At 63.0% G+C, this 27,280-nt stretch overlaps 1 protein-coding gene across 2 annotated transcripts in view; it reads right to left on the minus strand.

Annotated features, from left to right (window-relative positions):
- Positions 1 to 27,280, minus strand: part of SLC12A5 (solute carrier family 12 member 5) — a 98,393-nt gene that overhangs the window by 17,035 nt on the left and 54,078 nt on the right. For both annotated transcript variants that reach the window (XM_065414915.1, XM_065414916.1), the window contains exons 9-19: positions 24,838 to 25,005; positions 23,310 to 23,408; positions 20,888 to 20,945; positions 18,310 to 18,484; positions 13,791 to 13,909; positions 13,222 to 13,320; positions 12,522 to 12,641; positions 11,701 to 11,805; positions 11,153 to 11,321; positions 6,439 to 6,634; positions 3,285 to 3,454 (exon numbers count right to left, since the gene is read on the minus strand). In XM_065414915.1, the coding sequence (XP_065270987.1) occupies positions 3,285 to 3,454; positions 6,439 to 6,634; positions 11,153 to 11,321; positions 11,701 to 11,805; positions 12,522 to 12,641; positions 13,222 to 13,320; positions 13,791 to 13,909; positions 18,310 to 18,484; positions 20,888 to 20,945; positions 23,310 to 23,408; positions 24,838 to 25,005 (1,478 nt within the window). The remainder of the gene's footprint in view (positions 1 to 3,284; positions 3,455 to 6,438; positions 6,635 to 11,152; positions 11,322 to 11,700; positions 11,806 to 12,521; positions 12,642 to 13,221; positions 13,321 to 13,790; positions 13,910 to 18,309; positions 18,485 to 20,887; positions 20,946 to 23,309; positions 23,409 to 24,837; positions 25,006 to 27,280) is intronic.

Raw genomic sequence — 27,280 nt, forward strand, 5'->3', positions numbered from 1 at the left:
CGCTCCGAGCAGGACCTCTTCAGAGGGTGGCTGTGAACATTGTGGGGCCCCTTAGCTGGGCAACCCAGTCGGAAGACGGGTAGTTTGGTAGTGGTGGATTTCGCTACCCCACGGCGCTGGTGGCTGTCCTCCAGCTATGCCGCTGCTGACCATTTTCAGCCAAGTGGGGTTCCCAGCAAGGCCTGACAGAAAAAGGGTCTAATTTCATGTCAGCCCTGCTCCAGGGCTTGTGGGGGAAATGTGGGGCCTGCATCACCTGGGCCTCGGCACATCCCCCTCAGTCCAACAGCTGGTGGGAAGGTGTAATGGGACCCTGATCATGATGCTGAGGACGTTTATGGAACAGCATCTGCAGGACTGGGACAAATGCTCTCCCTCCCTGCTGTTCACTTATAGGGACGTGCCCCAGGAATCTACAGGGTTCGCCCCTTTAACTGCTGTATGGGGGAAGAGTGAGGGACCCCCGGACTTGCTGGGCTGAGTGGGAGGGGAAAGGCTCCCTCCGTGGAGACTCAGTGGTGGAGTACGTGCTGTCCTTTCGGGAAAGTTTTGCCAGGGAGAACCTAGCCAGGGCCCAAGGGAAGCCGGAGGGCTGGTATGACTGCACAGCGCATGCCTGCTCCTATGGCATCACAGGGAACCAGCTCATGGAGCTTATCCCCGCGTGGGGGAACAAGCTCCGAGCTGCCTGGGACGGGACCTTTAAGGTCATCACCCAGCTGAACGAGGTGAACAATGCCTAGGCCAGACGAGATTCTAGCCAAGTTGGGGGCGGGGGCGGGGGGGGCATTACCTCACTACTATGGATCTCACCAGGCGACTGGCAGGTGCCTTTGCACCCAGATGCTAGGCTGAAATCTGCCTTCACTACCCCTATAGGGCTCTTTGAGCTCCTGGTCCTACCCTTCGGCCTCAAGGGGGCGCCTGCCAGCTGTCAGCACCGGGGGGGGGGGGGCAGTTATTGGTGGGGAGGATTTTGCCCTGGTGTACATGGATAATATGTGTCTTTAGCTAGACCTGGGAGGAACCTGTGTCCCAGCGACGAGGGTGCTGGGCCGCCTGGAGGATTCAGGACTGACTATTGTGACGAAGTGGGGGATTTTCTTATCTTTTCGTGGTTTTCCAGTGGTTCGCATGCAGAGGGAGTGGGACTCAGTGTCCCTGGGTGTTACTGCTTTAACGAGGTGAGGGGAGAGGGAGTTTGTGGTTACAGCGGAGGGGAGAGGGAACTTGGGACCCCAGCCGATGGCCTGGAGGAGGGACACCCCAGCGACTGGTGACCTGACGACCCAGAGACCCAGCTCAGGAGTCACAGACGGTTCTGGCCAGTGGGAGGGCAATGGGCTGTGACGAGAGGACCCCATGACCTAACCAGCCGGTTCCAGCCAGAGGAGGGAGGGCGGAGAGGAGAGGAGGCCCAGGTGACCCTGTTTACCTGGAAAGAAGACAATGGACAGAGGTGGGGCATGGGGCCGGTGATCTCAGATGCCCAGCTGGGAAGCAGGGGGGCTCGGGGCTGGAGAGAGGAAGCAGGCAGGGGGCCGACCGGGATGCAGGGAAGACGGGGAATGTGCTGTGCTGAGGGAGGCCAGGCCTCAGGGTCAGAGAGTTTCCTGTGCTGGGTTCAGACACTCAATAAACCCTCCTGTGTTACGCTGGCTGAGAGTTGCGCCAGGCTAGAGAACAGGGTTGCATCAACCCCTTTGGGGGGTGGGGGCCCCGGAGGTCCAGAGCGAGGGGACTTCCTGAGGGGGCCCACAGCAGAGACAGACGTGCTAAGGCTCAGAGAGGTGCGGCTCCAGGAGGTGGAGGGGCCTGACCCTGAGATAGAGTGGACCCCCGAGAAGGGCTGTCGCACTGAAAGGGGCACCCCCCACGGACCGCACAGGGCCACGAGTGGGCACGATCTGTGAGTCCGTGACAACTATAAAGGTCGGAGAGTGTAAAGAGGGGGTGGCCAAGGTGTTGTACCTGGGTCACAGGGTGGGGAGCGGCTGTATATGGCCAGAACTGGCCAAGTGGTACTACCGGAAAGTTATACCCCCAGCTGCTCACCGCTCCCAGCGCCGCAGCGTCCAGAAAGGGTCAGCCGGACAGCATGGGCTCTCTGCACGGGAAGGGGCCCTAAGCCAGGACCCAGTTTGTGTGAACTCAGTACCAGACAAACCCTTCCTGGGGTCCGGTGACACAGGGCTGCGCGCGGTGCAGCTGCAAGCCAATGCCAAGGGGGAGACACACCCCACTGATACCTGACCAAGACACCCCTCCCCAGGGACCGGAACGGGCCACAATTGAGAGCAGGCCTGGCCACTGGGTGGGCTCCTAGCTCCAGCTGTGTCTATGGGGACGGGGCTTTACCTGAGCCCTCGCCTCTGGCGTGGCTGCAGCTGCTGGAAAGGGCTACGTCTGCCCTGCCAGGGTTCTGTTAATGGGACTGCAAATGTTCTCGCTGATCCTGTGCCACCAAAGGAGCATCCGCACTGTGCCAGGCCGGGGGAAGCAGAAAGACACGGGCACCGCCAAGGACTGAGCACCCGTGGGTCAGAGGTAGCGCTCAGCATGGGCTGCAGCAGGACACTGGAGGCTGTGCTGGAACGGGGCTCGCAAAGACCCCGCAGCTCCCACCTGGGCCTGACAGAGACCGGGTGGGGGAGGTCACAGCTTTCATTGGCCCTTTGCTTCTCTGTGCCGCACACGGGACTTCCCAGCACCGTGGCCAGGGATAATAACCCAGCTGCCTCGGGCTGAGTCCTGGATCCCCGAGGGGGTGAAAGTCTCTGACCAGGGCTCTGCACAATGGGGCTCCCTGGCAGACCTCACGGCGTCAAACCGGAGGGCTGGAGCCAGAGGCGTTGAAGCCACATGGCCGACCCTTGTGGAACAGTGTGACCCCGTTGGGTGCTGCCAGGAGATGGTCGACAGGCCGCAGAGTAGCACAGATCCTGTGAATCATGATGGGGCACCCAGCCCCCCAACCCCAGCCCAGCCCGCCCAATCCCAGCCTGGCTGACATGCCAAAGGGGGGAACACCCCCCCGATCCCAGCCCGGCTCACCCAATCCCAGTCTGGCTGACATGCCAAAGGGGAAACACCCCCCTCCCCGATCCCAGCCCGGCTCCCCACCCTGATCTCAGCCCCCCCAATCAAAGCCTGGCTGTCATGTCAAAGGAGGGAAAATCCTCCCCCTGAGCCCAGCCCGGCTGGCATGTAAAAAGGGGGACACTCCCCCGATCCCAGCCCTCCTCCCCCCTCCGGTCCCAGCCCAACCCCCCCTTCCACAGTACCTTATGGTGCCGCAGCAGGAAGGGCAGCAGCATCAGCATCCCCCCGTCGTGGACGATCCACCAGACGTCAATGTGGCCCTCGGAGAACCGCTCTTGGTTTCCCGGGAACATGGCAACATTCTTGGTGACCAGCAGGGCCAGGTGGCCGGCCGTGGTCTCCCGCACCAGCTCTGTGGGGAAGGGCAGTGGGTCAGGGCAGGGGCAGTGCAGAGACCAGCCCCCTCCCAGCAGCGTGAGGGGCTGCTGACCCACCAGTGCGACGTCCTCCTGGCCCCCACCAGGAGCGCCAGGCGCATCCCAGAGCACTGCATCCCCAGGGAGCACGGCAGGGGCTTCTGGGCTTCATCCGCCGTCCCTCTGCACAGTGCCCAGCATTTCCCGGGGGGGCCTGCTGCCAACGGGGAGAGGCCGCCAGTGCCCTGGGCCAGGCTGGGGCAGCTCAGCGCCAGCTGGGGGCTGCATCCAGCTGCTGCCTTGCTCCCACGCGCCCGGTACGAGGAGCAGGTGGACCCATGGCGGGGTGATCACGCCTGGCATGCACATGCATGCATCCAGCTGCTGCCTTGCCCCCACGCGCCCAGTACGAGGAGCAGGTGGACCCATGGCGGGGTGATCACGCCTGGCATGCACACGCATGCACAATCCACCGCTTCCTCCCAGCCTGCAGGCAACACCGCGGGGGGAGCTTCTGGGTGGCTTTGCTTTTGCTCATTTGGGGGTCTGTGGGTGTGCGCAGGTGTGTGCGGCTGTGTGTGCACACAGACCTTACTGAGGGGAGCGGTGTCTCAGAGTGGAGCTCTGCATTGAGCGCTGGAGGCAGTAGGGCTGGAGTCTCTTCTCTCCTGTGGCAGTGAGTTCCACAGGCCAGCTATGACCCCCATGAAGGTTCTGCCTCCCGCACTCCCCTCTTGGTCAATAGCTTCCTGGTCCCAGTGGGATGTGGCTGTCATGGGACGTCGAGGGAGCCGGGGCAGAGCCCAGCATGGCAGTGGCCCAATGCGAAGCAGGGCCTAGATGGCTGAGCGGCTCGGGGTCCCCAAGGAGAGGAACGAGCCAGTGCGTTCGCACAGGAGCACAGCTGGCGGCCACGGGAGTGATCCCAGGAACGAGACTGACCCCTCTGCTATTAGCGTGAAATGAAGAGGGGCCCCACAGTAACCCTCTGCAGTTACAGCAAGGACTGGGCTGGCTCTCAACAGTGTCCCACTTCCTGCTTTGGCCCACGCAGCGGCACCAGAACCAGAACCTCGCCCTCCCGGCCCAAAGCCCTGCTGCTGCCCTCCCCCGACCCACAGCCCTGCTACGCCAGCCCTGCCGCGGTCCCCCCCATCCCGACCCACAGCCCTGCTGCTGCCCCCCCCCAACCCACAGCCCTGCTACGCCAGCCCTGCCCCCATCCCAACCCACAGCCCTGCCGCTGTCCCCCCTCAGCCCGACCCACAGCCCTGCTGCTGCCCCCCCCGACCCACAGCCCTGCTATGCCAGCCCTGCCTCCATCCCAACCCACAGCCCTGCCGCTGTCCCCCCTCAGCCCGACCCACAGCCCTGCTGCTGCCCCCCCCGACCCACAGCCCTGCTATGCCAGCCCTGCCCCCATCCCAACCCACAGCCCTGCCGCTGCCCCCCCGACCCACAGCCCTGCTACGCCAGCCCTGCCCCCATCCCAACCCACAGCCCTGCCGCTGTCCCCACCATCCCGGCCCACAGCCCTGCCGCTGCCCCCCCCCCCCCAGCCCACAGCCCTGCTACGCCAGCCCTGCCCCCATCTCAACCCACAGCCCTGCCGCTGTCCCCCCCATCCCGACCCACAGCCCTGCCTCTGCCCCTCCCTCCCGACCCACAGCCCTGCTACGCCAGCCCTGCCCCCATCCCAACCCACAGCCCTGCTACGCCAGCCCTGCCGCGGTCCCCCCCCATCCCGACCCACAGCCCTGCTGCTGCCCCACCCCGACCCACAGCCCTGCTATGCCAGCCCTGCCCCCATCCCAACCCACAGCCCTGCCTCTGCCCCTCCCTCCCAACCCACAGCCCTGCTACGCCAGCCCTGCCGCGGTCCCCCCCATCCCGACCCACAGCCCTGCTAGGCCAGCCCTGCCGATGTCCCCTCCCATCCCGACCCACAGCCCTGCCGCTGCCCCCCCCCGACCCACAGCCCTTCTACGCCAGCCCTGCCCCCATCCCAACCCACAGCCCTGCCGCTGTCCCCCCCCATCACGACCCACAGCCCTGCTGCTGCCCCCCCCGACCCACAGCCCTGCTAGGCCAGCCCTGCCCCCTCCCCCCCCGGCCCACAGCCCTGCTATGCCAGCCCTGCCGCGGTCCCCCCCCCCATCCCGACCCACAGCCCTGCCTCTGCCCTTCCCTCCCGACCCACAACCCTGCTACGCCAGCCCTGCCGCGGTCCCCCCCAATCCCGACCCACAGCCCTGCTGCTGCCCCCCCCGACCCACAGCCCTGCTACGCCAGCCCTGCCGCTGTCCCCCGCCCTCCCGACCCACAGCCCTGCTAGGCCAGCCCTGCCCCGGTCCCAACCCACAGCCCTGCCTCTGCCCCTCCCTCCTGACCCACAGTCCTGCCACTGTCCCCCCCATCCCGACCCACAGTCCTGCCATTGTCCCCCGCATCCCGACCCACAGCCCTGCCGCTGTCCCCCCCGACCCACAGCCCTGCTACGCCAGCCCTGCCTCTGCCCCTCTCTCCCGACCCACAACCCTGCTAGACCAGCCCTGCCCCGCCCTCCCGACCCACAGCCCTGCCACTGCCCCACCGACCCACAGCTCTGCTACGCCAGCCCTGCCGCTGTCCCCCCCCCCATCCCAACCCACAGCCCTGCTACGCCAGCCCTTCCCCCCCATCCTGACCCACAGCCCCGCCACTGCCTCCCCCAACCCACAGCCCTGCTACGCCAGTCCTGCCCGCCCCTTCCGACCCACAGCCCTGCCGCTGCCCTTCCGTCCCGACTCACAGCCCTGCCGCTGCCCCCCCTCTCTCCCTCCCCACAGCCTCCTGGGCTAATTGAGGGTTTACACAGCACCAGGCACTGCTGGTTTGTCCCCTCCCCTCCTGCTCCCCCAAGCTCCAGATCCGCACGTGCCGGACCGGGCGGTGGCCGTGAACCCTGCTCAGAGTCACGGGCCCCCAGGCTGGCTCATACCAATGAAGTTCCTCCAGGTCTGGTGATCTTCCTTCTGCCGCCAGTTGCGTGGCCACCCCACCAGCACCGTGTTGTGCTGCAGGCCACCAAGCCCGCTGGACTGGATGAGGTGGGATACGCCATCCCGCAGGTTGGACGAGATCACGACCTGGCAAAAGCCTTTCACCTTCTCCGCTTCCATCAGGCGGCGCAGGGACTGCCCCGGGGAGAGACAGGGAGGGGAATTAGCGACAGCAGAACAGCACAGCGTCCCGGGGCCGTCCCAGGAGCAGCGGGGACACCGCAGATGCCAGCTGCACCCAGAACCCTCCATGAGCAGGGTCCCCTCCCCGGGTCCCCTGGAGCCATGGGCCTGGGCAGCAGGCGAAGCAGGCAGAGGTGTGGGCAGAGGGAGGGCAGCGTGCTGGGTAGAGGGCACATGCCAGAAGTTCACAAATCCCCCGTCAGCCAGGAGCATGGGGGCGCAGCCTTGGCACTGCCAGGCAGCATGCTGAGTTAGCGCGTGCCACCCTCACTCTCTGTGCAGCGCTGAGGGGCGTCCCTGTTGCAGGCCCGACGGGCAGGGAGCGCAGCCCTTAGAATTATTTACTCACAAAAATTATAACATGTCACCAAGAGGAGAAATTGTTTGATTACAAGCTCCTAATCTTATTAGGGGGAAGCCCAGCCGTGCGCTCCCCCGGCAACCCAGCGAGCAGGGCACGGAGCAGACATTTCATGCTGCCACTGGACACATCCCCTCCCCCTTTGCTGAGCCCCACGGCTTGCCCCGCCCCCCTCCCCCAGTTCACATCTCCTCCCCCATCTCTACACCCCGGCTCTCCCCCCCATGCACATCCCCTCCCCACACGCTACGCCCCAGCTCCCCCCGTGCACATCCCCTCCCCACACTCTACATCCCGGCTCCCCCCCCCCGTTCACATCCCCTTCCCCCACTCTATGCCCCAGCTCCCCCCATGCACATCCCCGGCATTCTGGTGATGCACATGTCCGCTGCCCCCCCCCCCGACCCACAGCCCTGCTACGCCAGCCCTTCCCCCTCATCCTGACCCACAGCCCTGCCGCTGCCCCCCCAACCCACAGCCCTGCTACACCAGTCCAGCCCGCCCCTTCCGACCCACAGCCCTGCCGCTGTCCTTCCGTCCCGACCCACAGCCTCCTGGGCTTATTGAGGGAGGGCAGCGTGCTGGGTAGAGGGCACATGCCAGAAGTTCACAAATCCCCCGTCAGCCAGGAGCATGGGGTCGCAGCCTTGGCACTGCCAGGCAGCGTGCTGAGTTAGCGCGTGCCACCCTCACTCTCTGTGCAGCGCTGAGTGGCGTCCCTGTTGCAGGCCCGACGGGCAGGGAGCGCAGCCCTTAGAATTATTTACTCACAAAAATTATAACATGTCACCAAGAGGAGAAATTGTTTGATTACAAGCAGGCTGGGGTCAGTGAGACCTGGCTCAGTGCGGACGCCGGAGTCCCAGGGCTGTGCTCCGCTGGGGCCGTCCGGTGCCAGCTGCTGTGAGCCAGCTGCGACCCATGGCAGCTGGCAAACCCGACAGTAGTGCCAAGCGGGGGGCGGGGGCAGGCCAGGCTGCTGCGGGTGTGGGGAGGGGGATCTGGGGGCTTTGCGAGGCCCTGGGAGGGAATGTGCAGCCAGGAAGTGTCCCAAGAGGAGGCTCTGCTCCCAGGCCAGCGCACCATGGCACGGAGCTCCTGTGTGGGCTGCAGGCCCTTGGGCGGGAGTAGCCCGGAGATGGGGGCGCCGGTGACTGAGGAAGGGAAGCGGCACCGGGGGCGGGTGTGACGTTGTGCGGTCTATATGATTTTATATAAATATGCTAACGAGTGAATATAATGTAACTGGAATATGCTTCATGCAAAAGGTCTCTTGTAAGGTATCATTACAAAGCTTATCATCTACTGAGTGTGATCATCCTATTTGTATGAATGTATCATTCTTGAATCTGAAGCTAGAAATATGAAGTATAACTCTGAGGTCCTATTGTAATTATGCAAAGTGTGGGCCATTAATGGTGGTTTGGAATCTTGATGACTCCCATTAACCAGGACAATTGACTGGATGCTCTGTTTGCAGGCCGGCCTTCCTGTGAGTCAGGCTGGAGGAATGAAGGCTTGGGGTCTTACAGTGACATGTGATCATGTCACCTGAACTGGAATCCATCTTTAACCTGGTGTCTTTCCATTGAGAAGGAGGGGTGGGAACCCAGAGAGGAACAAAGGATTCCTGCCTTGTGCAAAAGATATATAAAGGGGTGGAACAGAACAAAGAGGAGGGGCCATCATGAAGAATCCCCTAGCTACCACCTGAGCTGGAACAAGAGCTGTATGAGGGGAAAGAATTGTGCCCAGGCCTGGAAGGTGTCCAGTCCAGGGCCGGTGCAACCCATTCGGGACTATTTAGAAAAACTGGACGTGCACAAGTCCATGGGGCCGGATGCGCTGCATCCGAGGGTGCTAAAGGAGTTGGCGGATGAGATTGCAGAGCCATTAGCCATTATTTTTGAAAACTCATGGCGATCGGGGGAGGTCCCGGATGACTGGAAAAAGGCTAATGTAGTGCCCATCTTTAAAAAAGGGAAGAAGGAGGATCCGGGGAACTACAGGCCAGTCAGCCTCACCTCAGTCCCTGGAAAAATCATGGAGCAGGTCCTCAAGGAATCAATTATGAAACACTTAGAGGAGAGGAAAGTGATCAGGAACAGTCAGCATGGATTCACCAAGGGGAAGTCGTGCCTGACTAACCTAATTGCCTTCTATGAGGAGATAACTGGCTCTGTGGATGAGGGGAAAGCAGTGGATGTGTTATTCCTTGACTTTAGCAAAGCTTTTGATACGGTCTCCCACAGTATTCTTGCCGCCAAGTTAAAGAAGTATGGGCTGGATGAATGGACTGTAAGGTGGATAGAAAGCTGGCTAGATCGTTGGGCTCAACGGGTAGTGATCAATGGCTCCATGTCTAGTTGGCAGCCGGTTTCAAGCGGAGTGCCCCAAGGGTCAGTCCTGGGGCCGGTTTTGTTTAATATCTTTATTAATGATCTGGAGGATGGTGTGGACTGCACACTCAGCAAGTTTGCAGATGACACTAAACTGGGAGGCGTGGTAGATACACTGGAGGGTAGGGATCGGATACAGAGGGACCTAGACAAATTAGAGGATTGGGCCAAAAAAACCCTGATGAGGTTCAACAAGGACAAGTGCAGAGTCCTGCACTTAGGACGGAAGAATCCCATGCACTGCTACAGACTAGGGACCGAATGGCTAGGTAGCAGTTCTGCAGAAAAGGACCTAGGGGTCACAGTGGACGAGAAGCTGGATATGAGTCAACAGTGTGCTCTTGTTGCCAAGAAGGCTAACGGCATTTTGGGCTGTATAAGTAGGGGCATTGCCAGCAGATCGAGGAATGTGATCGTTCCCCTTTATTCGACATTGGTGAGGCCTCATCTGGAGTACTGTGTCCAGTTTTGGGCCCCACACTATAAGAAGGATGTGGAAAAATTGGAAAGAGTCCAGCAGAGGGCAACAAAAATGATTAGGGGTCTGGAGCACATGACTTATGAGGAGAGGCTGAGGGAACTGGGATTGTTTAGTCTCCAGAAGAGAAGAATGAGGGGGGATTTGATAGCTGCTTTCAACTACCTGAGGGGGGGTTCCAAAGAGGATGGAGCTCGGCTGTTCTCAGTGGTGGCAGATGACAGAACAAGGAGCAATGGTCTCAAGTTGCAGTGGGGGAGGTCTAGGTTGGATATTAGGAAACACTATTTCACTAGGAGGGTGGTGAAGCACTGGAATGCGTTACCTAGGGAGGTGGTGGAGTCTCCTTCCTTGGAGGTTTTTAAGGCCTGGCTTGACAAAGCCCTGGCTGGGATGATTTAGTTGGGAATTGGTCCTGCTTTGAGCAGGGGGTTGGACTAGATGACCTCCTGAGGTCCCTTCCAACCCTGATATTCTATGATTCTATGATTAGGTGACCTAGGCGGTCGCCTAGGGCGCTACAATTTGGGGGGCGGCGACCGCGGCGGTATTTCGGCGGCGGGACCTTCCGCCGCCTCTGTGGGAGGTGGCATTTCAGGGCGGGACCTTCCGCCGCCTAGGGCAGCAGAAAAGCTGGCGGCGCTCCTGGTCCAGTCTGAGGAAAAAACTTACTGAAGCATCTCTGAGAGTGAGATTATCTGTATTCAGTTTGATTAGACATAGATTTGCGTGTTTTATTTTATTTTGCTTGGTGATTTACTTTGTTCTGTCTGTTACTACTTGGAACCACTTAAATCCTACTTTCTGTATTTAATAAAATCACTTTTTACTTATTAATTAACCCAGAGCATGTATTAATACCTGGGTAGGCAAACAGCTGTGCATATCTCTCTATCAGTGTTATAGAGGGCGAACAATTTATGAGTTTACCCTGCATAAGCTTTATACAGAGTAAAACGGATTTATTTCGGTTTGGACCCCATTGGGAGTTGGGCATCTGAGTGTTAAAGACAAGAACACTTCTGTTAGCTGCTTTCAGTCAAGCCTACAGCTGTTAGGGGATGTGGTTCAGACCTGGATCTGGCACAGCCAGGCAGGGCACTGAAGTCCCAAGCTGCCAGGGCAGGAAAGCAGGGGCAGGAGTAGGTTTGCACATCAGGTGGCAGCTCCCAAGGGGGTTTCTGTGACCCAACCCATCACAGCGGGGGTCTTACTGCTGGTGCTGCCCTCACCTCCTCCGCCCGCTGGGCCTGCAGGTGATTATCCAGGAAGGTCCCTTCCAGCACAGAGCCCACGATCGTCAGCCCCTTGCCGGCCTTGAGCTGTGAGGTGAGAGACAGGAGCTGCGGGTGCACCACGTTCTGCTCCTGATCCACTCGGACCAGAACCAGCAGCTGAGGCCTGGGAAGGGAACACCCTGGGGTTAAACACTGGCCATGCTCAGCCCCCACACCCTGTACCACACCCGCCCCAGGGGATCAATGAGCCTCCATCCAGTGCCTGCCATGCGCCCCGGTCACACAAACCTTACGGCCCCTAGGGGCAGGGCGCCCCCATCCGTCTGCACCCCGGAGCTCAAACCCTCTGCCCCATGCACCCCTCCCCCTCCCGCCGCCAGTCCCAAGCCGCACCGACCCCGCCCAGGCCCCAGGATGTGAGCTCCTGGGCAGGGCTCTCCTCTGGAGCTTCCTAAGTGCCCGTCCTGCCCACCGCCCACTCCCTGCTCTTCGCCCCATTACTGGTAGAGGCAGCTCCAGCCCCTCGGCCGCCCCGCACTCACCTCCAGTTCTTGGTGTGCGGGGGTCCCTCCTCCAGCCGAAGCAAAGCGTAGCGTGCCGCGCTGAGCGACAGCCCTCGGATGCCATCGCCCCACTCCTTCTCCGCTCTGCCAGGGGAGGGACAGGGGCACTCAGCGCCGGGCAGGAGTGGAGGCCAGCCCACGCTCTGGGGGCCAGCTCCCCTCTGAGGGCAGCTGGGGGGTCCTGGGGCAGGCTGCGAAGGGCCACTGGAAGGCCCTAAGCACTAGAGCGCTAGTTTCCTGTCCCAGGGTGCCACCAGCTCTCTCCACGGCAGCTGGGCTTAGAGGGGGGAGCCAGAGGGGCACCAGGAAAGGCAGAGAGCAGGGGGGGCGCTCAGGCCTGCTCCCTAGGAGGGGGGACCCGCTGGGAGCTGGGTGGCTGCTGATTGACTGAAGCTCAGACAATCCAACAGCCTGACAGAGCCTGTGGCGGCTTGTGATCTGGGCAAAGCCCTGCCCTGCTGCGCCCCATCTCCCACTTCACTTGGGGCCAGCGTCAGAGCTCCTGCCGTGGGCCTATGGGGAGGGGTCTGGGGACCTCCCTGAGCGCCCGGTAGCAGAGCTGGGACTAGCAACCAGGGCTCAGGGCTCCCAGGGCTTGGCTCTTTTCCAGCCCAGGCGCCTGCTGTTTCCCAGCACGATGGAGCTTAGCGGGCGCTGGGTTTACCACGCTGCCGGCAGGGCTCTGGGGAACTCCTGCCCTGCCCTGCCGCGGGCTCCGTTCAGCCCTGTCGTGGCGGATGCCTGAGCCCAGGAGCAGCTCCCCCGCCCCGCATGCCCCGAGTCCGGGGTGCCGCACTCACCCCCTGTATTCGATGTACTTGTAGATGAGGCCGGCGATTAGCATGGCCACGAGAGCGTAGTACCAGGAGCAGATGAACATCAGGGCCAGGCAGAGGCTCATGCCCAGGAAGGAGAGTGTCCTGGGGAGCGAAGGGAGCTCTCAGCCCAGCCCCACGACACCAGCCTTCCAGCACGCAGAGTCCTGCCCCGGCACCTCCCCAACCAGCGCCCCAACCTGCCTCTGAGGTACTCCATGGCCCTGGCAGCCCCCGACGCCAGCCCCGGCCTGCCAGGAGGGACCTTAGGGGAAGGGACGCTGCTCCGGCTGGGAGTCTGGCTGCCTGGGCAAAGCGCAGGTCCCGCTAGCCCTGCCCAAGCCAGGCCCCAGAGCAGCCAGAGCCGGCCCAGGTGAGACCGGCCTCAGCTACCATTGCTCCTCCGGCCTCCATCAGCGCAGGACCCAGGGGGGCAGGAGCCGCCTGCCCTTCCCTACTGTTCAGGTGATCCAGCCCCTGGGAACCAACCTCCCCACTGCACACATGGGGAAACTGAGGCTCCGAGTGGGCCAGGCCTGTTCCACATCGCCCAGTGGGAGCAGCATCCTGAACTCATGCTCCCGCTCCCCTGCATGAAGCAGCAGGGCCCATTCCTGGACAGCAGCAGCGCCTGTCAGGAAGGGCAGGGCCCCGGGACAGGATCCTCCTGCAGGCCAACACCCACCAGTGGTAATATCGGAACCGGGGCCGCCAGTTGGGTGTCCTCAGCAGCGTCTGCACCGCGCACGCCAAGTTGACAAACATGTAGCACATCAGGAAAAACCTGCAGGCGAGAAACAGAGACAGTGCCTGAGCCTTTCACCCCAGAGCCAGTGGCAGCCTGGCCCCGGGAACCCCAGGGATGGGTGCGGGGAGGTACCATGCCCGCGCACTGGCTGTCCCAGGGGGCCCTCGGGGATCCCAGCTGCTGCCAGGCTCTCTGGAGGAAACGGCAGCTGGCAGAATGGTGGCCAAGAGACAGGGGCCGCATCCCACGTGGGACTGTCCTCTCCTGCCAGCGAGGGGCGCTCTCGCCAGTGCCGGAGCAGGCACATCTCCCTGGCACCCCCAGGCGCAGCGCTCCTTCAGCCAGGGCCTGGGCAAGCCCAGGCAGTGCCATACAGGCACAGGCATCACACAGCTAATCCCGACGGCACCGGCCGCAGGACAGGGGGCCGCACCCTGAGTGGGGGGAGTGTCCTGGCTGGCCCAGTCTCGGGGGGGCGGGGGGCGCAGCCAGAGCGCGCTGCCTACATGGAGAGGATGGGGGCGACCTCGTCCAGGGAGGCGATGAGGATCCCGATCTCGCAGATGCAGGCAGTGAGGAGCAGCGCCCAGGTGGGCTCCCCGTTGGCTTTGCCGTGGCCGAAGACCTGGGTGGAGAGCGAAAGAGACGAGCGTTAGGGTGCCTGGGAGGGGAGGGGATGACCCTGCCCATTTCCCATCTAACGCCCACCGGGAGGCCCTGGCATGGGGCAGGCACCCCTAGCAGCTGGCACAGAGGGGCCCCTGCTGGTGGCGTCTGCCCCACAGCCAAGGAGACAGAACGCCCCAGCTACCCCGGGGCAGGGCCAGGCTGCCCTACTTGGGCACCGGGCAGTCAGCCCCAGGGCTGCCGCAGGGACGCCGCACTCAGCTCCGGGGACGGGCACGAGACGCGGGGGCTGGCACAGGCCCACCCCTGCAGGACGCACGTGTTCACGGGGACGTGGCTCTCTCTGGGCGCCAGGGCCTGACAAGTATAGAGCGAGGCAGAGGCAGAGGCAGAGCCCCTGCCGAGGAGCCCGCACGCACTGGCACGGGTGGGAGGTGACAGCGCAGGTCAGGGACAGACAAGCGAGGGGCCACGAGAGGAGACGGAGATGGAGACAGGGCATGGACTGGGGGGCCCAGTGGTCGGTGGGTGCCTTGGCTGCGTGTGGGGACCTGGGGCAGTAGCTATGCAGGTGTCTTGTGGGTGTAGCCATGGCAAGGCCTGACCTATGGCTGTGGAGCAGGCCCTCCAGGCTGAAAGCAGGAGGCTCTGGGCCTGGCTCTGGGAGGCCACAGCCCGCAGGGGATGGCACAGCCTGGTTGGCCCAGCCATGCAAACTTCTCCCGGCCCTGGGCAACTCTGGCAACAGCCAGGCCCGGTGCAGGTGCCACCCATCCCCCCCACACATTGCCCCAGCTTAACCTGTGCCTGCCTGGGGGGCTGGGGGCTCGCCCCCTCCACTGGCCACCCCAGCACTCAGAGCCCTTCTCTGCTTCCCGCCCTGCCCCCTGCATTCGAACACCCGATCGTACTGAACAGAGCGCGGGGCAGCGCTTTGGTCACTGCCCATCCCCCATACATAGGGCCCCCCCCGACATTTCCACTCCATTTCCACTCCTAGCTACACCACTGGCTGTGCGGCTCAGGCAGCACCTGGGGGTTGAGGTGCCATGGGGAGGATGGGGGCTGAGGCAGAGCCAGGGGTCGAGGTACTATGGGGCAACAGGGGCTGAGGCTGAGCCTGGGGGTCGGGGTGCCATAGGGCAATGGGGGATGAGGCAGAGCGTGGGGGTCGGGGTGCCATGGGGAGGTGGGGCGGAGCCGGGGGTCGGGGTGCCATGGGGCAGAGCCTGGGGGTTGGGGTGCCATGGGGCGACGGGGGTTGGCACGGCATACTTCCCAGCACCACACGGTTCTGATGCCCGTCGACTGGCAGCACTGCTGGGCTCCTGCTGGGGACAGACCAGGCCATATGGCCGATGCTGCTCTCCGCTTCCCAGGGAAGCTGGTGCCCTGTTAACGGGGCGCAGGGGTGGAAGGGACCTGAACGCAGACAGCTCCACCCAGCACACTGGAAACGGCTGGGACGCTCCCAGGGCAGTTCCCTGTCCAGCCGCAGGAGCAAGGCCCCCCAAGGAGGCACCAGGTTGTCCCTGCCCCCCTGGGCATCCCCCGTGCAGCCCCACGCTGTCCCGCAGTGGGGGCCGTGTCTGAGAGGAGGGGTCCCGGGGAGGCAGAGCCGTGTGAGCAGGGAGCTAGAGGACACGTCTGCTTGCATTAGCAGGAGAGGCTGGGTTCCTCAAGCGAATGCTCAGAATATGGCTGGCAGGGCGAGGGAGCGAGTTTAAAATTAGCCTCTTCTTCCCTGGGGGGAGCTGTCGGTTTGGATTTGGAGAGATGAGGTTCTGGGAACACATCTTCAGCGAGCAGATGAAATATTAACCAGCACAACGACAGCGCGCTGGGCACAGGCTGATCTTCCCCAGCACGCTCCTCTCCTGCCTCTCCAACCTGCCAGAGCTCTGCGGCTCCCAACCTGCCGGGCCTCCCGCCCCAGGACTCCCGGCCAAAGCCCGGGCAGCTGCCAGGGCCCGGGCCAGGAGCAGGCACAGGGAGCAAAGCGGGAGCCAGGCTCTGTCTCCTCAGCCGCAGAGATCAGTAGCTCTGGTTCTGCCTGGCCAGGGAAATGTCAGGTGCCAATGGGCAGAGGCTCCCACACCAGCCCAGTGCGGGAGCGGCCATGCCGTGTGGATGGGGAGCTGGTATCTCTGCGAGCAGGGGTGGGTTGCCCCATCCAGGGCTGGCTTTAAGCCAATTCACCCGATTCCCTGGAATTGGGCCCCGCACCCGCGCCTAAGGGGGCCCCGCTCCGGGGGTCTTCGGCGGCATTTCGGCAGCGGGGGGTCCTTCAGTGCCGCGGAAAACCCGGAGCGGACCCCCCGCCACCAACTATTCCAGTCGGGCCCCGCGGGTCATAAAGCCGTCCCTGGCCCCATCACTGATCTCCCTCCCAGGCTGTTACGTCAAAGCCAGTTCCAGCAAGATCCAAGCCAGGGCCGAATCCCAGCACCGCGTCCCTGGACAGACCTCCAAGCTCACCCAGGTCACAGCAGCTGGGAGGCAGGAGCTGCCCTGCAAGTGGGCCCAATCCCCAGCTGCCAGGCAGCTATTGCACACAAGACCGGGCCTGCTGCACTAAAGTCTCGTGCAAATGGGCCACGGTGCAAGCTGGGACACAGATGTGCTGCGCAGACGCTGCCAGACCATGCTGGCTGCTGCTCGGCTGGGCACACTGGATCGCCAGAGAGCCAGCTGGGGGCTCAGCCAGCCGGGGGCTCGCTCAGGGATCCGGCCTCGGAGCAGCACTTCCTTTGTCACAAACCGTGTCAGCAGCCCAGCCGCCCTGCAGAGACCCGGCCCACGCCGGCGGAGGCACATCTGAGCTCAGCCCCTCAAGAGGGATTCAGACAAGGTGAAGGTGACTTTGCTCCTGCGGGAGCCAAGAACCTGCCGGTTCCCTGTGCAGCTACGTTTCCACTCCCAAGCTTCCGACAAGGCCCCAGTACGACAAAGTGGGAATTTTCTGTCATATTTTTATGAACCCTGTGTGTGCCTCAGTTTCCCCTGTGTTGTTACCGGGGTGGGGGAAGGACTGTTGCTCTCAGGGCAGGCTAAGAGACATAGGTATGAATGATGTCTAGCTGTCTGAGCTTGAATGAGTCATTAAAAAGGACTGGATGAGGCTGATCCCATATTAATGGAGAATGGCAAACCCAATCACCAGGACATGGCCACCTAGGGCCCTCGGCCCAGAGGGAGACGGGTCCTCACCTCTCAGCAGCACCGGGGGCGCGGGGGGGGGGGGGCTCACAGTGCCCCTCGGCCCAGAGGGAGACGGGTTCCCACCTCTCAGCAGCACCAGGGCCGGGGGGGGGGGCCTCACAGTGCCCCTCGGCCCAGAGGGAGACGGGTCCCCACCTCTCAGCAGCACCGGGGCCGGGGGGGGGGGGGGGGGCTCACAGTGCCCCTCGGCCCAGAGGGAGACGGGTCCCCACCTCTCAGCAGCACCGGGATCCCGCAGGGCCGGGGGAGGGGTGGGGGGCTCACAGTGGCCCTCGGCCCAGAGGGAGACAGGTCCCCACCTCTCAGCAGCACCGGGGCCGGGGGGGGGGGGGGGCTCACAGTGCCCCTCAGCCCAGAGGGAGACGGGTTCCCACCTCTCAGCAGGGAAGCTGGGCAGACCCCAGCTCGAGAACACGGGACGGGGATGAAGCGAGGAGGGGCTCAGCGTCGGCTGCCGGAAGGAGTCGGGGCTCTCACCTGGGAAGTGACCCAGCAGCTCCGACAGAGACCCAGAGCCTGAGCACGGAGGTCTCTCCAGCGTGCCTGGGCTTGGGGCTCACCAGAACAGTCTGTGCTTCAGCCTCCCTCTCTCTGGGCCACCCTACGGCCTCCCTGTGCCGTGTCCAGGGGACAACAAACCCGCCTGTTGTGCCAGCGCGGTGCGAGTGTCACTGAAAGGCGGGGCGAGGTGCGGTCACCCCGGCAGGGCGCACGAGTCTCTGCCAGGGGCTGGCTCAGTGGGACTGGCTGAGCGGAGCTCACGGCGCCAAGCAGGAGGGCAGGAGCCTGGAGGTCCTGTCTAAGGAGGTGGGGAGGCTGCACAGCCTGCCCGGGGCAGGACGAGGGAGACCCCGGGGGGCTAGGGGGCCTGGCACTGACGGGGCCTGTCCTAGAGACTGTTCCACGGCTGGGGCCGTAACACCGATCCTGGGCATCCGACACCCCGTCTCCATCCAGGCAGAGGGAGCCTCTGCTTGGAGGACAAAGGGCCATGAGGAGAGACCTGGCGACAGGGCAGGATGCCCTCTGGCGATGGGCATGGCAGTGGAGGTGGTCACTGCTGGCAGCCTGCAGCAGGTCAGCCCCAGGCGAGGAGGGCATGTGCCAGCCCCTATCCCGGGCTCCTTAGGGAGTGGGACAGAGCCGGTGTTAGCCGCAGTGCAGCAGGTCACTTACCCTCAGGAAGGGGACGATCCCGTCCCGGGAGATGGCCTGGAGGAGGCGGGGGGCTCCTGTGAGGCTCTGCAGACCTGCCCCACACGTGGAGAAGAAGGATCCGATGACAATCACCCATGGAGACGGCCAGGCGAGGGTGCCAACCACCAGGTTCCCATTGACAGCCTCGCCAAACCTGCAAGGCACCAAGCGTTACTGGGGCAGGTGCTCTGACCTCCAGCCCTAGGGTCGCCCCCCAGAAAGCAGCAGGGACAGTCCAGCGCGACCAGCTGTAATTGGCTTGGCGAGTCAGTCACCTGACCAGTCAAGTAACGTCAACTGACCGCCTGTTATCACCATGGTCAAATATCATAAAGTACTCCAGTAAGAATGCCCTGCTGCAGCAGTGCCCTTCCTCTTGGCTTGCATCCCAGTGCCATCCCTAGCTAGCCCACTTCAGTGTCCTGAGCACTCACCCGGCTCCCGGCTCCCGCCACCTGTTGGGAGAAGGGGGAGCCCACTCACTGCGAGCTGAGCAGCTGTATTGCCTGGGCCTTCCTGGAAAAACACTGCATGTGGGAATGTTCATCTTTGTCTGTGGATCAGGCCCTCCCCCCAGGGGGGTTTACAAAGCAAGTTAAAAGATATGGTCCCTGCCCCCATGGGCGTAGTTGGGGGGATTGCCCCCCCAAACTTCAAGCCTCGGACAGGCGTGGAACTCGCCCCCGACGTGTGCCCCCCCCAAAAGAGAACTCAAACTACGCCCATGCCTGCCCCGCAGACTGACAGCTTACAGTGACTGGCCAAGCATACAGCAGGGAGTCCCAGTCATTAACCCTGCTCCCCAACACAAAGGGAGAAGCTGCCCACTTTGCACAGCCATTGAGCAGTGCGAAGAGCTGCCCGGCAGCTGCTTGCCTAGCACACGTGCACGATGATTTGGCTTTGATAGTCGTTATGTGTTTGGTTTGTTTCTGGTTAATTCATTTTTCTTTTGTAACAGTTCAGTCGGGAGTGACATTGGCTATTGACACTCACATTTCAAGGCTAAGCTCAGCTAGCGCAGAAAGGCAGTGCAGGGCCACCAAGGATCAGTTCTGGCTTTAGATCTTCAGTTCATTGCGTTTCGCATTTTTCTGAGTTAAAATAACTCAGTTAAGTAACTTGGGTTTTGTTGAAGGCGAAAGTATCTAGGGGTTGCTCTACACCAGAAAATTCCATCGACCCAGCTCCGTGGCGCCGGGTGTGAAAACCCCACACCCCTGAGCAGCGTCGTTAAGTGACCTAACCCCGGTGCAGACAGCGCCAGGTCGCTGGGAGAATTCCTCCATCGACCTAGCTACGGCCTCCCGGGGCGGTGGATTCCCTGCGCCATGGGAGACCCCTCCCCTCGGTGGAGGTAGCGTCTGCGCTGCAGCGGCTCAGCTGTGCGGCTAGAGCATTTCACATGCAGACAAGCCCTAAGGCTGAGCCAGTGGAGACCAGAAACCCTTTGTCACTGCTCTGTTCTTAGAGCTTTTCCATATTTCACCATTTTTCACATTATTTGACCAATACTGGACTGGTCAATTGACCAGTCATGTTTGGACGGGTTCATTGTCCAGCCCTGAGCTTTAACCCCAGCAGCCTTGGCCGGCGGGTCCCAGGGAGCCTTGGAGAAGAGAGAGCAAAGGTGCCGTGGTGAGGAGAGGGGCAGCAGACACTTTAGTAACAGCCCCCAGCCCCAGAAGCCTCACAGCGCTGCAGATCTCAGCGAGCTCGGCCTCCCAGCCCCATCTCCTGGTGGGGAAACTGAGGCTGCAGCAGGGGCTGGGAGGGCATGGCCCAAGGCCATTCCCCCTGGGGCCCAGACCTCCCTATAGGGCAGGGAGGGGCTCCCCTTTCTCTGACAGAGGGAAGCCAAGCCAGGCTGTGCATCATTTGGATCATGTCTGTGTTGGCGACCCAGAAGCGTCACTGCAGCACGACAGGCAGCGCTGCCCTAGATACGCAAATCCAGGCTGCACGGCAGCTCCCGGCAAACAGCCCCCTGCAGCAGCAGGATTAGCGGGAGAAACCAGAGCAGAGACACGGCAGAATCACCCAGGGGTGGGGGGGTACACACACGGGAGCCCCCCGCAACTCCTAGTTCCAGGTTTAGCCTCTGTGGGCATCGGGGCCACTGCCCAAGGGGGTTCGATCACCCCCTCCCCCCAGCCACCCTCGATCCAACAACCCCCCCAGCCACCCCTCCACCTATCTGCTCCCCTCCACCCACCCCACCCCCCCTTACCCACCCCTTCAATCCAAACTGCCCCCTACACCCAGCCACCCTCCATCCAACCACCGCCCTCCATCCAACCACTGCCCCCAGCCAGCCCCCAGCCTGTTCCTCTCCACCCCCACCCCTCCATCGAAACCCACCCCCCTCCACCCAGCCACCCCCCACCCACCCCTTCAATCCAAACTGCCACCCTCCATCCAACCACCGCCCCCAGCCACCCCCCAACCTGTTCTCCTCCACCCCCACTCCCTCCATCCAAACTGCCCCCACCCCCCACCATTCCCCCTGTGCAGCCCTGTCGCCCCCAACACCCCACTGTTGGGCAGCAGCACTCACTTGTCACGGAGGACGACCCCCTCGATACAGGCGCCGAAGAGAATCACGGAGCTGATATCTGTGGGTGGTGAAGGAAAGACCAAGCTGTAGCTCCCCCCTCCCCCATGCCTGGGGCCCGCCAAGCGCAGCCACAAGGAGTAGGGGACCCAGGCCCACAGGGCTGAGAAGAGAGGAGCAGATGGCAGGTCCGGCACCCCATGGAGGCAGAGCCTTGTCAAGGGCCGTGGAGCTCCCGGGGGCCCAGGGGAGCATGGCCAGTCTCCACGGCAGAGAACAGGAGCGTGGGGAAAGCGCCGGGGACACAGCCCCTGCTGCACAAACCCCCCTCCGATGGGGCCTGCGGGACACGAGAGCACTCAGCACCCGCCCTGGCCACTCCGACCTACACAGGGGCCGTGGGGACCCGAGAGCACCCGGCGCCCAGCACCCGCCCTCACTGCTCCGACCCGCACAGGGGCCGTGGGGACCCGAGAGCACCCGGCACCCAGCACCTGCCCTCACTGCTCCGACCCGCACAGGGGCCGTGGGGACCCGAGAGCACCCGGCACCCAGCACCTGCCCTCACTGCTCCGACCCGCACAGGGGCCATGGGGACAGGAGAGCACTCAGCACCCAACACCCGCCCTCACTGCACTGACCCGCACAGGGGCCGTGGGGACCTGAGAGCACCCGGCACCCAGCACCCGCCCTCACTGCTCCAACCCGCACAGGGGCCGTGGGGACCCGAGAGCACCCGGCGCCCAGCACCCGCCCTCACTGCACTGACCCGCACAGGGGCCGTGGGGACCTGGCGCCCAGCACCCACCCTCACTGCTCCGACCCGCACAGGGGCCATGGGGACAGGAGAGCACTCAGCACCCAACACCTGCCCTCACTGCACTGACCCGCACAGGGGCCATGGGCACCCAGCACCCAGCACCCGCCCTCACTGCTCTGACCCGCACAGGGGCCATGGGCACCCGGCACCCAGCACCCGCCCTCACTGCTCTGATCCGCACAGGGGCCATGGGCACCTGGCGCCCAGCACCCACCCTCACTGCTCCGACCCGCACAGGGGCCATGGGGACAGGAGAGCACTCAGCACCCAACACCTGCCCTCACTGCACTGACCCGCACAGGGGCCATGGGCACCCGGCACCCAGCACCCGCCCTCACTGCTCTGACCCGCACAGGGGCCATGGGCACCCGGCACCCAGCACCTGCCCTCACTGCTCCGACCCGCACAGGGGCCATGGGGATCCGAGAGCACCCGGCGCCCAGCACCCGCCCTCACTGCTCTGACCCGCACAGGGGCCGTGGGAACCCGAGAGCACCTGGCGCCCAGCACCCACCCTCACTGCTCTGACCCGCACAGGGGCCATGGGGACCCGGCACCCAGCACCCAACACCCACCTTCACTGCTCCGACCCGCACAGGGGCCATGGGGACCCGGCGCCCAGCACCTGCCCTCACTGCTCTGACCCGCACAGGGGCCATGGGCACCCGGCGCCCAGCACCCACCCTCACTGCTCCGACCCGCACAGGGGCCATGGGGACCCGAGAGCACCCGGCACCCAGCACCTGCCCTCACTGCTCTGACCCGCACAGGGGCCATGGGGACCCGGCGCCCAGCACCCACCCTCACTGCTCCGACCCGCACAGGGGCCATGGGGACCCGAGAGCACCCGGCGCCCAGCACCCACCCTCACTGCTCTGACCCGCACAGGGGCCATGGGCACCTGGCGCCCAGCACCCACCCTCACTGCTCCGACCCGCACAGGGGCCATGGGCACCCGGCGCCCAGCACCCACCCTCACTGCTCCGACCCGCACAGGGGCCATGGGGACCCGAGAGCACCCGGCGCCCAGCACCCACCCTCACTGCTCCGACCCGCACAGGGGCCATGGGCACCTGGCGCCCAGCACCCACCCTCACTGCTCCGACCCGCACAGGGGCCATGGGGACCCGAGAGCACCCGGCGCCCAGCACCCACCCTCACTGCTCTGACCCGCACAGGGGCCATGGGGACCCGGCGCCCAACACCCGCCCTCACTGCTCTGACCCGCACAGGGGCCATGGGGACCCGGCGCCCAGCACCCACCCTCACTGCTCTGACCCGCACAGGGGCCATGGGGACCCGGCGCCCAGCACCCACCCTCACTGCTCCGACCCGCACAGGGGCCATGGGGACAGGAGAGCACCCGGCACCCCACACCCGCCCTCGCTGCTCTGACCCACACAGGGGCCATGGGGACAGGAGAGCACTCAGCACCCAACACCCGCCCTCACTGCTCTGACTCACACAGGGGCCATGGGGACCCGAGAGCACTCGGCACCCAGCACCCACCCTCACTGCTCCGACCCGCACAGGGGCTGGTTCAGTCACAGACAAGACCCTGCCCCTGCCGCCCTGTTCTTGCCCCGGACCCTCTGCCAAGGATACAGACAGCAGATGTTGTGGCGATGGCCAGGATGGTCCCTGTGGGGATGGATTTCTGAGCATCACGCAGGTCTCCTGATCGGTTGGAGCCGGCCATTATACCTAGGGAAGACAAGGGAACATGCTATGGGGCACCGTGCCATGGAGGGGCGCATGGCAGTGCAGAGCCCTGAGCAAGGCCACCGAGCACAGCCCCCTTCCCCAGGGCGCTGGGCTCCAGCCCGGCTCAGAGAGCAGCAGCCGGCAGGTAAGGCCCAGAGCACATGGCACGTGGCCTGGGGGAGCTGAGCAGGCCCTGCCACGGGGGGCTGGCAGAGGAGAGCAGACCCGGCTGCACGGGGGTTGCTGATCTCCCCTCTCCACACCCGACTCTCCACCCGCAGAATCAGGCTCCAGATGTGCTCATGTGGTTTCTCTCCTCCACCCTTGATTATCTCAATCTGCGAAGGCCAATTAGAGGCGAGCGAGGGGCTGTCCCACCGGGCGCAGGCAAGTGGGCAGGGGGCTGTGAGGCAGCCATGCCATGGGCAATGAGGAGGAGGGCAGGGCTCGTCACCGGCTATCAGCCAGGGCTGCCTGGATTCTCACTGCTGCGGGGAAGTGAGGGCCAGGCAGGGCTAGGAGTCCGAGCGGAGCCGACCACAGGCAAATCCCGGGTGCCTGCAGCGCAGCCGGACAGAGAGATGCCTCAGGAAAAGCTGCCACTTGTAGCACGGCCTGAATGAGTCATCGGACACGAGTCCATGTAAAAATCATGAAAGGCTGGTGAGTGAGCAGCGAGCCGGGGGCTTTCCTGCCCCGGGATTCCCCTGACGTCACACAGCTGGGCCTGGGCCTGGGGGTTCAGTTCAACCCTCCTGGTCCAAACTCCGCTGGCTCTGGGGTCCAGCTCACGGAGCGTGGAGCAGCAGGAGCGTGTGAGGGCCATGCTGCTCCCAGACACGGCCTCGTACCGCGGGCAGTCTTGGCACTGTCTTTGCCCCAGACCAGGCTGCTCCTGGGGGGCGGCTCAGGGGCTGCTTTGCTCAGTTATTTCCGCCCACAGGAGGGGAGCCAGAAATAGCCGAGTGGTGGTGACGTCGGCGCGGAGGTGAGACGTGCTGCCAGCCTGTCTGTGGGGCTGGGGGAGGAGGAGCTCTTTGACCCTCCCCTGCACCCCCCACGCAGTCACGCTCCGCACGGGAAGCAGAAATCAGAGAGGTGTGCAGCCAGCCAGACATGACAGAGCCCCTTGCACGCACACACGCATGTGCAGCCAGCAGGTGCGCACATATACATGGGAGCACATGCATACCCCAAACATGTGCCGGCACAGACAGGCGCATGCCCACAGAGGTGTGGCACGGCACACCCACACACCCCACACATGTGCCGGCACAGACAGATGCACGCACCCAGAGGTGCACATGGCACACCCACACACCCACACGTGTGCCGGCCCAGCACTCACAGATGCACGCACACAGAGGTGTGCACACCCACACATGCATTCGGGCGCTCGCCCCCGGCACCCAGCGGCTGCAGCTCCTACCTGTGACGGACGGGAAGTAGATGCCCACCAGCAGGGTGAAGTATGAGGTCATGTCGCTGAAGACGTAGGGCTGGTCCAGGTCGATAACGGGGTCCACGAGGGCCACCGAGGGCACCCCCTGCTTCTCCACAATCACCCCCTTGGTCAGGTACGTGCTCCAGAGATTCTCTGCAAGGAGAGCCGGGGAGGGGGGGAGGGCTGGGTGTTCACACGGGAGAAGCCCCTGCTCCAAGGGTGCTCTGCCATGCCAGCTCCTGCTGCAGACGCAGTGAGGCATCCCCACACGCCCATCACACAGCCCAGGAGACCCCACCCTGCTCAGCGCCCCTCCATCCCTGCACTCAGGAACGCAGTCACACAGACTCAGCCCTGATGGCCATCAGACATTGTGACGAAGTGGGGGATTTTCATGCAGAGGGAGTGGAACTCAGTTTCCCTGGGGGTTACTGGTTTAACGAGGTGAGGGGAGAGGGAGTTTGTGGTTACAGAGGACCGGAGAGAGAACTTGGGACCCCAGCCGATGGCCTCGAGGACGAATACCCCAGCGACTGGTAACATGACGACCTGAGCAGCCGGTTCTGGCCAGTGGGAGGACCACGGGCTGTAAAGAGAGGACCTGTGACCGAACCAGCCGGTTCAGGCCAGAGGACAGAAGAGAGGAGAGGAGGCCCAGTGACCCGGTTTACGACCCTGTTTCCCTGGAGAGAAGACAATGGACAGAGGCGGGGCTGGGGGCCGGGGGTATCAGATTCCCAGCTGGGAGCAGGGGGGCTCTGGGCTGGAGAGGGGGAGCAGGCAGAGCCCACCTGGATGCAAGGGAGACTTGGATGGGCTGGGCTGAGGGAGGCCAGGCCTGAGGGTCAGAGAGTTTCCTGTGCTGTGTTCACCTCTCAATAAACCCTCCTGTTTCATGCTGGCTGAGAGTCACTCCGGTCTAGAGAACAGGGTTGCATCAACACCTTCGGGGGCGGAGGCCCCGGGGGTCCAGAGCGAGTGGACTCCCTGAGGGGGCCCACGGCGAGAGACAGACGTGCTAAGGCTCCGAGAGGTGCGGCTCCAGGAGGTGGGGGGGGGGGCCTAACCCGGAGAGAGAGTGGACCCCCGAGAAGGGCTGTCGCACTGAAAGGACACGGACCGCACGGGGCCAAGAGTGGGCACGATCTGTGAGTCCGTGACAGACATGTCAGAGGGGGGTCTGAGAACACTGCAGTCGGTCCCCCATGACGGTCTCAGCCTGACCCCTGAGGATGTGCCTACACTGCAGCTTGGAGCGAGCTCCCAGCCTGGGGCCAGATCAACCTCAGCCTAGACCAGTCCACACAATCGGTCCACTTCCTAGACACTACAGTGCTAATAAGCGATGGTCACATAAACACCACCCTATACCAGAAACCCACTGACCACTGTACTTACCTACATGCCTCCAGCTTTCATCCAGACCACATCACACGATCCATTGTCTACAGCCAAGCTCTAAGATACAACCGCATTTCTCCAATCCCTCAGACAGAGACAAACACCTACTACAGAACAGGCCCAACAAAGAAAGTAACAGAACGCCACTAGCCGTCACCTTCAGCCCCCAACTGAAACTTCTCCAGCACATCATCAAGGATCTACAACCTATTCTGAAGGACGATCCCTCGCTCTCACAGACCTTGGGAGACAGGCCAGTCCTCGCTTACAGACAGCCTCCCAACCTGAAGCAAATACTCACCAGCAACTACACATCACACACCAAAAACACCAACACAGGAACCAAACCCTGCTACAAACCCCGTTGCCAACTCTGTCCGCATATCTATTCAAGGGACACCATCATAGAGCCTAACCACATCAGCCACGCCATCAGGGGCTTGTTCACCTGCATATCAACCAATGTGATATATGCCATCATGTGCCAGCAATGCCCCTCTGCCATGTACATTGGCCAAACCGGACAGTCTCTACGCAAAAGAATAAATGGACACAAATCTGACATCAGGAATCATAACGTTCAAAAACCAGGAGGAGAGCACTTCAACTTCTCTGGTCACTCGAAAACAGACCTAAAAGTGGCAATTCATCAACAACAAAAATTCAAAAACAGACTCCAACGTGAAGCTGCAGAACTGGAATTAATTTGCAAACTGGACACCATCAGATTAGGCCTGAATAAAGACTGGGAGTGGTTGGGTCATTACAAAACCTAAACTTAATTTCCCCAATACTAATTTCTCCTACTGTTACTCACACCTTCTTGTCAACTGTCTGTAATGGGCCACTCTCATTACCACTTCAAAAGTTATTTTTCCTCCCTTGGTATCCTGCTGTTAATTGATTTATCTCGTTAGCCTGACCTCACACTTGGTAAAGCAACCCCCATCCTTTCATGTATTTATACCTGCTCCTGTATGTTTCACTTCATGCATCTGGGTTCTAGCCCATGAAAGCTTATGCCCAA

Source organism: Emys orbicularis, chromosome 12, assembly GCF_028017835.1.
Source record: "Emys orbicularis isolate rEmyOrb1 chromosome 12, rEmyOrb1.hap1, whole genome shotgun sequence".
Lineage (NCBI taxonomy): Eukaryota > Metazoa > Chordata > Testudines > Emydidae > Emys > Emys orbicularis.